Source organism: Echeneis naucrates, chromosome 23 (genome assembly GCF_900963305.1).
Source record: "Echeneis naucrates chromosome 23, fEcheNa1.1, whole genome shotgun sequence".
Classification (NCBI taxonomy): Eukaryota; Metazoa; Chordata; class Actinopteri; order Carangiformes; family Echeneidae; genus Echeneis; species Echeneis naucrates.
The window spans coordinates 1060720-1071756 of record NC_042533.1 but is presented as its reverse complement, the minus strand read 5'-3'; the positions used below and the strand labels follow the sequence as shown (position 1 = coordinate 1071756).

Here is an 11037-nt window from a genome sequence, read left to right as displayed (position 1 = left end):
TGTCGCTTCTCTCAATGAATGTTACTTATTCATCAGCCGGCCTCCCTGTCTGTCTGCGAGAGGGGCGGAGCTTAGGAGTGTGTGTGTGTGTGTGTGTTGGACGCACACTCAACAGGTTTGTGAATGAAACAAAGTGATGATTCATTCAGTTTAGACAGAAAAGGCCCTTCTTCTGAACAAATGTGTGTTTTAGTTCATTTTTGTCACTGATGAACATTATTACTGATGAGATGATCCAGAGATGATGTGACGGGACTCTGCTGACAGGCCTCAGTGGGTTTGTGTTGTTGGTCCTCCTGAAGCCTTCTGGATCCTTCAAGCTAAAGCAGAGCTGAAGAAACTGTAGAATCTGAGGAAGGTTGTTGGAGTCCTCCGGTTAGAACCAGGATCAGCAGTGAAACCTTCTCTGTGGTGTTTTATCCACCAAGTCTGGACTTTATCTGCATATTTATCTTCATAAAACACTTTGGTGGCATTTTCAAAAAAAAAAAAAAAAGACAACGTTTGTGTGGACAACAAAAGTCACACAAGACAAATAGAAATGCAGCAGAATATATCAACAATGACACTTCTGTCATATTTTAAGTGTTATTGTTCTGTTAAACATGTGTTGAAGTATCATTCTGTCATTTACTGTGAATGACAAATTATTTATTTGTATGAATATATTTTCAGCTCATATCTTTATTTATCTAATCATATATTGGTTATATGTCTGTGTAGTAAATCTAGCTCGTCTCACGCCTCCATATTATTAAACATTTTATGTCTTTAAACTGCTAAAATTTTTTTTGATTTATTCATTTATTTTTGCTGCCTGTTTTAAAACTAAACAGGAAGCTCCAGTTTGGGTTTGTGTTTTTTTATCGCCATCTTCTGGCTGCAGCTCTAATCTACAACCAAACTGAAGGAAATGAATATGAATAGATTTGTATTTTCCTTCACTGTGTAGAAAATGTTGTGTTGATGGACAGCAGAGAGATGAAACCTCATTATTGACTTCTATTGGTGCTGAAAAAGATCAACAGGTTTCAGAGTCCTCAGGTTCTGTTTTTCACTCAGAAGACAGGACATCTGAAGAAGTCAGAAGGGATTTAATTTTCTGAGTGGATGGCGTCTCTTTGGAGGTTGTAAGAGTCCCAGAAGGAATTTAGACGCTTTAAAGTTGTTTTTGTCTTCAAGGAAATTATAGTCGTCTTCTGAGAGGGATCCTTAAAGACGTTGAGGAGGCTGCGGCGTCTTTCAAAGCTCCACGAGTCCTTTCTGATCTCACTTTGGTTCATCATGAAGTTCCAGGTTCAACCTTTTAAAACCGCCTTTCAACCAGAAAAGGATGAAAGCTTTTTTTTATTTATATATATTGATATATTGCCCCGCAGTTCAAGTGGGGGAGGAAAAGCTTGAAAAAAAAATCTTCCTTTGTACAAAACTATGCAGAAGATGAACTCTTCATGGAAACATGCTGAGACATAAAAACAGTAAAGTTCACGTCTCCTCTTTCAGCTGCATCAAGGATGAAACACATTCTCATGTTTCTGTCGCTCAGTCAGGTGAAGTTTTCTGCATTTTCGGCTCATGTTTGCATTAAATAAACCGACTGCACTGATTGTGCCTTTTAATCGTCCGTCTTGGACGCTGAGATAATGATGTCGCAGTAATTGTGTCCTGGGAGAACGGTCGGCTGACTGATGGCTCATTTAAACAGACACGGTCAGAGAGATGATACAACGCTCAGAAACAGGAAGTTAATAAAGCTGTAGAGATGAGTGACAGATACAACATCACCGACGGGCTCATCCGTCTTTCACTGTCACCGAAACCTCATTTGGTGAAACCACGAGATGCTGATTCAGATTTTCACTGAAAACAAAGATGGAGTCTATTCAAACCTTTATTGCGGTTTATGGAGATAATTTGTGAATTGTCCAGCAGAGGTCAGAAAAATTCTCTCTGATTGGCTGAGACGTGAACTATTTCGGCCAACATGTTCTCATAGTGTTTCATCGTGGCCAAAAATCGTCCTGCAGACATTTTGAGCTATTTGGATATAAAGTGTCATCATTGTGACACAGTTTGCCAATAAATTTTTTATTTATTGTCCAAAAGATGACGTTTGACCTTTGATTACAAACTGATCATTTCAGTCACTGTTATATAAAAAAAAACCAAAAAACTTTTGGACACCAAAATGAAATCAGTTCTAATGCGCAGGGTTTGTTTGGGCTTTAAAGAAGTTTAACACTCACAGGAACAGGAAGTACAACCAGCTCCGGTGTAGTCCACGTTAAGTCAGACTCATGTCCGGGTCTGTCAGTCAGTCCAGGATGTTACCCCCCGGACTGACTGACAGGAGAGACAATCAGGGTGGCCGAGCCAGGACCGAGGAACGGGTAGAGTTTTTCAGTGAAGGAGCAGCTGGTAAAGGAGTAAAGAAGATCTGCAGAGTCCACATCGTAGAAGGAGACCAGACCTTGTTCATAATCCACAAACACTCTCACCTTCTCAGGATGCCGATCGATGGCGAGCGGGGCAGGAGGGTCGGCAAGTGCAAAGTATCCTTTCCTGTTCCTCAGGCCTAAAGTCCAGAATCCGTTCTCCGGCTTTAAGGCCATCTCTCTCGTCATCCCGACGGGTTTTTTGGCCACTCCCAAAGTCCAGCCAGTGTTCCCTTTGACGCTGACGTCGAAGTGAAATTGTCCACAAGAGAAACTTTCCTTTCCCAGGACACCGATCACCGACTCAAAGTGTTCCGAGTCCTCTGGGAGTTTCTTCCAAATGTCGCTGTGACCCGCTTGTTTGCCGTCATCGGACAGGACGAGGGCCGGATGTGCCATATCAGGATCCAACGTCACGTCCACCGCCCTCTGCCGGACTCTCTTCAGCTCGTCTTCCTGCAGGTTCTTCATCTCCTGCGTGAACGTCTCTGTCAGCCGATTCACGGCGTTCACCATGGCCGTCCTCCTGACGCCCTCGTACGACGCCGGACACATGCTGATCTCCGTCCCTTCCCTGGTGGCTGCAGTAGTGTTCATGGACGAGAAGGTCTGGAGGAAGTGGAGTTTGTCCTCAGAGCGGGAGAGCTCATCCACCTCGGCAGATCTCCTTATCAACTCAGAGACCTCCTGCTTCAGCTCCTGGATGAAACTTTCGGCCTGTTTCTCCGTCACTTTCTTCTTCTCTTGAATGGTCACGGTGAGCTCTGCCTTGGCTTGTTCCAGAGACTCGACCAGAGCTTGGAAGACCTGGAGTCCGGCCGCCATCTCTCTGTCTGCGGCGTCGCTGCTGAGAGCTTCCAAACGAGCCACCTCATGAATCTTGACTTGTCTCTCTCGGATCATCTGCTGAAGTCTGGCCCCTGTTTTTCGAAGCTCTGCCTGTTTTGCTTCATATTCTTCTCTCAGAGAAACTACGTGGTGAAATCTGTGGCTGGAGTCAACACAGGAGCGACACACGGACGTTTGTTCGTCTTTACAGTAGAATTCCAGAGGTTTGTCATGTTCGGGACACATCTTGTCCACCGTCTTCTTGTCAACGTCCAACAGCTGAATGATGTTCAGGCCGGACACTGTTTGATGAAGCTTTAGGTGAGTTGCAAAGAAAACGGTGAGACATGTGAGGGCGAACGCTAACACCAGCCAGAACCTCAGCGATGTCCGTTTGGGGCCAACAGGAACGACATCCGTCTCTGGTTTGGTTTCCTGAAGTTTCTCCAAACTGCCGCCGGCTTTCTTCACACCACCCGACTTTCTGAAGTGGACAACCATCTCAGCTATGAACCTGTTCACCCCGAGCTTATGTTTCTTATCCACGTGCTCTTTGCACATGGGACACTGACGATGGGAGTTAAAATTCAGGTGCTCTGTGATGCAGTTTTTGCAGAAGTTGTGTCCACAGGACAGCGTGACCGGATCAGTGAACACATCCAGACAGATGCAGCACAAAAGCTGCTCTTCAGTAACCAGGAAGCTGGTGGCCGACATGTTGATCCTGCCGAGGAAGAAAGTGAAAGAGAATTAGAGACTTCAATGTCTTCCATTGTAGGACAAGAACCTTCTCACATCGTACCAAGTGTCGGCTATTGTCAAGACAAAAGTGTCCCCATTTATGAAGTGTGTGTGTGCGTTGGGGGGCTGCAGTTTTAAATCTTTGGGGTCGCAGATCCCATGTTGTATTTACCTTTATTTCCTTTCCTCTCCTTTTTTATACAGATGTTAATGTAGAACACCCTGAACCTGCCCAGGACTACAGGGGGAAAATTTTCAACAGTTTGTTTGTTCGTTTGGGAGTTCATCTGATCTGCAGTTTCTACATAATCCAAAATATTCCACCTGAGAAAGCGACACTCATCAGATCCGACTACGATCAATGTTACTGAGCTGCAGAGCAGAACCAGAGCAGTTCAATCTTCATGTCTCAGAGAAGTCAAACCTTCAGTACAAAGTTTCCTCAGAGTTAACTGCACTGACCTGAACAGGACGGAGACCGAAGACACTGTTGGAGGCAGATGGGTGAAAATCTCAGATGAGATTATCTTCAAAATCATACCTTTGGGCCTCAGCCCAACATTTGCTCAACAACTGTAGCTGCAAAACAAGTCGGTTCATTCGGGCTCCTCATCACTAAAAAAAGCATTTCACTCATCAGATGCTTTAAAAATATGCTCTGCAACGCACAGAACAAAGGATCTGAGCAGAAACCAAGACTAACGAGACAACAAGGGGCAGGCAGGGAGCGGATTGGCTGTGCAGGCAGGGAGGAGCAAGAAACCAAGACAAAGGTGAAACACATGAGGACAATGAGCAGGTAGGAATGTGACAAGACGAGGGAAGAGACAGGGACTTCAAAATTAAACAAACCAAAGTCAACAGTGTAATCGTATGATTGGCTGAGGACGGGCCATCCAGCTGTTCAACACCAGACGAAAAGAGAAGAGAGATGGATCGACCAGGACCGACCTGGACTGTGGTCATAATCCCTCCAGTTCATTTTAGCTGTCCGGACCGATTATCATCATAGTTCCTAAAGTATAATTCTGTCAAGCATTCTGTTCCTGCTCCTGTTGTCACATCTGCATTTGTATTTATTTATATTAAATCTATATTAACAGACCTGTATCAGGCCTAATCACTCCTGTGAGTGTGTGTGACAGATGTGTGTATAAGTTACTGGATATGCAACAATATTAATTTACAGTTATTACGTGTCAAGACTTGTGGCCGTGCGTATGGGTAAGGGCGTGAGCGTGTACTTACTGAGTCTGACGTATGTGTTGGGTAAAATATTATAACCTCTTTCTGACACTTCTTATTGTGCCAAGAAGCAGATTCAGGGTGCACCAAGTGTGAGACTTTCAGAATAAAGGCACACCGTTGTAGTAGTAAAGTGGGGGAGGGATGGATGTCACTGTGGTGTCCTGCAGTCAGGAAGTGAGGACGATCAGGGGAGAGAGAGAGAGACCGGACGAGTGCTGCAATAAAAACTGATGCAATGTTGGAAGAACACGTTGAAAAAGTGCAGTCAGCAAACATTAAAGTTGTGAGGCAGAGAGAAGCAGCAGCGCGGCGGTCTCCGTGGCCTCATCTGAGCCCCACCTGAGCCCCCACCTGAGCCCCCACCTGCACGGCCTCCTCATATTGTTCCAGTCCAAAGAGGCTCCGAGGAGCTTCCTCAGCCCGAGTCAGTGCGAGTTCACCGCTTTATAGACCGACTGTAAAGTCAGGCTGCTCAGAAGAACAGAAAAAAAGGAAGACCGTCGGGATTCCAGTCTGGTTATCTCGATCTGAGTTCAGCAGGAGAATCTTTAACCCCCCCCATACACACAGACACACACAGACACACACAAACACACACAGAGCTGCTGGTGTGTTGCTTTTATTAGCAGTGTGCGCTCTGGGGTAAATAGAGTCTGATTTGTTCTGTGACTCTGCAGCCATCCCTCCTATTTTCTCCCAGTTTCACTGTGTGTGTGTGTCTTTGTGTGTCTGTGTGTGTGTGTCTTTGTGTGTTCAGGGTTTAGTGTCAGGTTATAATCCCATCAGGCTCAGAAACCTGAACTGACATGAACACCAGAGAGTCTGGTATGAATGACATCGACAGTCAGCCTCGCTCCGCTGCAACCATGACAACGGGCAGGTCTTTGTCGCCATGGCTGTGGGTTGAAATCCGGCTGCCCCTGAGCAAAGTGACAGTTAAAAAAAACAAAAAACAACAACAACAACAAAAGAAATAATAATAATAAAAAAAATAAATAAATCAAAAATTAACTTAACAAACTCACTCAAAACAAAGAAAATGAACACACACTGGATGTGGAAACAGACACTGAAAACACCTTCAATACTTAAGAGAGCGTGCGACTTTAAAACCAACAGAAATAAAAAAATCCAACGTTTGGTATTCTGACTTATTTTTATAGCGACACAGTCGATACATTAATTTGAATGAATTCAGCCTCTCTTTATTATTCCTTATGAACTTTCATTACTCTTTCCTATTTTTATGACCTCGTTAAACTTTCAGCCTTTCCAGTCTCTGACAGTTCGGCCACAAAGTGAGTTTCGGCCTACACAGCTTATTTCCTGCGTGGGAAAATGAACCTGGCTGCAGATGGACAGTTTTAATTCTCTGAAAGCAGCCGACACATCAAATTAGATTCTCAAACATCAGACTGCAAATTAAAGCGAGTGAGAGATTTAAATAAGAAAGAAAGGAAAGATAATCAGGAGAGAGAGCGACACAGAAAACTCTTCTTCAGCTCTGATGAGCAGCTTCGGTGTCTGAGACAGAAAATTAAACCTTCCATTCTCCTGCTGTCACACTGCAGTAGGTGTGTGTGGCCAAAGTTACCATGTCAACAGTTTTGCTTTGAAAGCTTCCAAACTCTTCATCGCACACACACACACACACACACACGCAGGTGAGTGTAGAGATTACCTGCTTTAGCTCCTTAGCCGCTAAACTCTCCACTGTGTTCACCAGCTTTGTTGTGACATCACAAAGTGACATTAGTCCCGATGGCCGGTGTTACGGCTACATTTAGACCATGTAGGACCTTTAAAAAGTTTTGTTTTTCAAGAGCTTCTATTTCACAATTTACATCTTTTAATATTCATAACAAGAAATGTGACATTAATATTAAAAAGGTGTTTCTTTCTCACATTATAGCACATGTTCACTAAATTTAGTTACAAAGCTGTTAAAGCTGTGAATACATACAATCTGTGTGTGTCTGTGTGTGTCTGTGTGTGTCTGTGTGATCGGATCCTACAGGAATTCATTACTTTGTTGTCTACGTGTGAAATTCACAACTTTGCAGAAATCTGTGAGCAGCAGGAACAGCTGTCACCGGCCGATCACATGACTCCCAGAGGTTTTCCCTCCAGTCTCACAGACGACTGAAGTCATCGTGTTTGGCCCTGAACGCCTTAGGGGAGGAGCATCGACCCAGATTGGCCCCCAGCTCGCCTTTCGACCCGCTCCTTTGGCCCTCAGACAAAACACCTGGTCTGAAGAGGAAGCAGAAAAAACTCAGCCATTCATTTGCTGCCTCTGGACGGATACAAGCGGCTGACGTGGGTTTTCCCTGCGGGGTGTCTGGCAGAGCCTGGGGCCGACCCAGGACCTGGCCTGGGAGCACACAGTTAGCTGAAGGAAGTCTGGGGATGGACCTGCTCTGTGTGAAGAACCTCGATGTAACTCTGTTATTGTTCGATTTGATTTACAGACAGACGGACGGAGAGTTTGTTGTCTCAGTCTCCAGTTCACTTTCTTCAGCACAACTTGATGCTCCATTTAGAGGGAAACAGAGCAGGAAGGAGGGGAGGGGTTAGGGGGCGGGGCTACTGTGTGACTGACGGGCTGTCCCTCCCAGTGAGCTCCACCTCCTCCAAATCTGGTTTCTGTCTTTACAATGAAAAGATAAATTGGATCAAACTTTGAGGATGTTTGATGGACAATGTTGGAATCGAGTGACGGATCTATAAACCTAAATGATTCTGTTTCATCGTCTCTGAGTTGTTGTTGTTTTGTTTACATTCGACAAACGTTCACGACAGGAAGCAAGTTTATTCAAAGACGAATCAGTGAATTAGACAAAAACACCTGCAGGACAGGAAAAATGTAGAGGAGATTAAATCAAAGTTTAAAAGGGCGAATGGATCTTTTTAACACACACACTCAGGGTAGAGTCTGTGGAGAGGAAACATCATTTATTCAATATTCCATTAGCTTCTCATTTGGGGCGAGAGACTCATTTATTCTCATCAGGAGAGCGCGAGAGAAACAGGATATTGTGTATTAACTCCATCAGAGTAATGATGTGGAGCTTTTGTATAAAGTTTATAATGAAACGGTGTGTGTGTGTGTGTGTGTCAGGCCCAGTGTGCAGATTTCCCAGCAGCCACTGGGAGGCGCTCCACATCCGTCCGTCACCAGACAGACGGTCCAGCTTCTCTACTGCTTCCTCCTTTCTGGTTTTCTCTATTTCTGATTTTATCGTTGATCTTTTCTCATTTTCTTTTTTTTCCCTCCTTTGCTCATCGATTTTACGTTCTACTGCCTCGTTTCCTAATTACCTTCCCCACTTCCTTACTTCCTTTCTCTGTTTTCTTCCATAAATCATCTTTTCCTCATCTCCGTCTTTCCTTGTCTTGATACTCATCCTTTCCTTTCCTTTCCTCTTTCCTTCTGTATCTCACCCTTCCTTGTTTCCTTCTCTATCATCTTCTGTCCTTCTCTCCTTGTCTCCTCGCTGCCCTCCCTGCCTCCTCATCTCCTCCTCGTCTCTTTCTGTCCACATTAAAAACCCGACTCTGGGCAGATGAATGGATGTTCCTGAACAGATGGGTGGCCTAGTTTCAGCCTCTCTCCTCCTCCTATCGATCCCTCCGTCCCTACATCAATAAACCATCGTCCATCTGAACAGAAGTGGGAGGAGAGAGACTCTGGAGACCTCTGAGTCTCTGCTGGATTTTGTTTTATTCCTTCATTCATTCACGTCTTTGTTTCCAGGTCGTGGGAGGTCCGTCACAGGGCCAACACACAGAGACAGACAGAGACCAACAACCACTCAGACCTACGGACAACTTAGAGTCACCAGTGAACCCAAACAGGATGTCTTTGGAGGCCCCGGGCTGGGAACCCAACCAGGACCTCCTTGTTGTGAGGGCGCTAACCGCCATGCTGGCTGGGTTTTACTTTAAAGAAGGAATAAAATGGAAAACAAGACACATTTGGACTGAGGCTGGATTTGGCCGGTGCAGATGTTATTCAAATGCTGTCGAAGCATGAGATGTGCCCTCTTTGCTGCTTCACCAGCTTTCTGACATGATGAAATTGCATTATTCAAAGAAGTTACCCAGAATCCTTCAGTGAAAAGTCACAGCTGGAGAAGCTTATGATATTCACCATGAAACTTTTCCACTTCGGGCTCAGAATCAGCTCCTGTGCTGCCACAAGTCTCATTTTATCATATGAGCATCCTGTTTTTTTGCTGCTACAGACCAAATATTCATTTGTGTGTGTGAACTTCATCATGAATGGAGAACGAGCTTTACACATAAAATAGGTCATCGTCAACATACGTATGAACTCCTTCTTTACCTCCTAACGTTCTTATTTTCTTCCTGTCTGAGTGTGAAAAGCTGAGCTTTCAAAATAAAATACAATAAGTCCGACTGTTTTTTCAACAAGTTTCAGATTGACAGCTCAGAAGAAGAAGAAGAGAAGAAGAGTCAGTTTAAGATCCTGTGTGTGTGTTTTGACCAGAAAAGGTCAAAGCTTCACAACCACAGCACTGTTTAACACACTACTCACTTTGTGTGTCCCTATAATGAGACCACATCACCTGCTGTAAATTACACCGTTGGAGCCGAAGCGTTGTGTAATTAAAAGGTTCAGGTGTTCATTTTTTGAATAATGGTCTTTTTTTTCAGAGAATGGCTTTGTTGTTTTGAATCTGATTTCCTTTTTCTCATTAAATTTTGTGTCCTCATTCTCAGCTCCCGTCTGTTCTGACTTGTTTTGAATCTCTTCTCATTTAAAATGTCTTTGATTTTACTTGTTTTGTGTCTTTCTGTTGGACTTGTCGACTTATTTTGCGCTGAGATGTTTCTGTCAGAAGGAAGGATCTGAATAATTTGTGGACCCCTGAACAGCGAACATGTAAATCACACCCCCCTCCCTTCGGGGGCCAGATTTCCTCCCAACATGGAAACTGCCATGTTGCTGTCTCTGAGGTCGGTGTATTGATCAGAGGGGTCGATTTGTCTGGATAATTAATAATCAGGCCGCCTGTTTGTTGTGCGGATTTAAATGGAACGGAGTGAATTCTGCGCTGAAGCTGTTAAACTGCCTGACTGAGTCAGAAAGAAACTCGGTAATCCTCTAATATATTTCACATATCACGGCTGCTTTCAACCTCAGCAGCACAATTACAACCAGAGGATCTTTAAATACATTCAATTAGGTGAAAAAAGCTCCAGTGGAGTCCGAGTGGGACGTCGGAGGAGCTGCATCATATCTGAGATAATTAGAAGCATAATAATGATAATGATGCAGATGCTGACTCAGATAGAAACATTTAGCTCTGTGACATCTGGAGAAAATGATTTTCTGCTGCAGCGCAGGGTTTCCATTCTGCTCTGCTGTGACACTTTCTACCTTAATATGGATCAAATGAATTTCCGCTCCTGAGATTTGGATATTTGTCTTGGTCTCACTGCGATTTGCAGGAATATTTTTGCCATTAATCCAGAGAAGGTTTCCATCTTCCACAGTTTCAGTGTCTGAGGGGACTCAGGGAGCCGCAGTTTGTCTTTGCAGTGTTCTTGTGTTCATTTGTGTCGACAGTAAAGCACAAACTGTGGTCAGAATAGTAATTTTAAATTTGCATCTCGGTGAGTGTAAAAAATGTAAATCCGACTGAATGTTTGAAGCGTAAATCACCTGAAGCTTCACGCTGACTGTAAAACTTCACTTCCTCCGAGGATAAAGGCCTTGGCTGGCCCGCCCGTCTGTTCTCAGACAGGGACCGGATCC

At 44.3% G+C, this 11037-nt stretch overlaps 1 protein-coding gene across 1 annotated transcript; it reads right to left on the bottom strand.

The window, feature by feature from the left end:
* Window positions 1–2327: 2327 nt before the first annotated feature.
* Window positions 2328–3980, bottom strand: LOC115037181 (nuclear factor 7, ovary-like). Its single transcript, XM_029495683.1, has one exon. The coding sequence runs from the start codon at window positions 3978–3980 to the stop codon at window positions 2328–2330; it is 1653 nt and encodes a 550-aa protein (XP_029351543.1).
* Window positions 3981–11037: the final 7057 nt, after the last annotated feature.

Bases quoted from the DNA above. Each gene is read 5' to 3' on its own strand.
- LOC115037181 (XM_029495683.1), bottom strand. From the start codon at position 3,980: ATGTCGGCCACCAGCTTCCTGGTTACTGAAGAGCAGCTTTTGTGCTGC.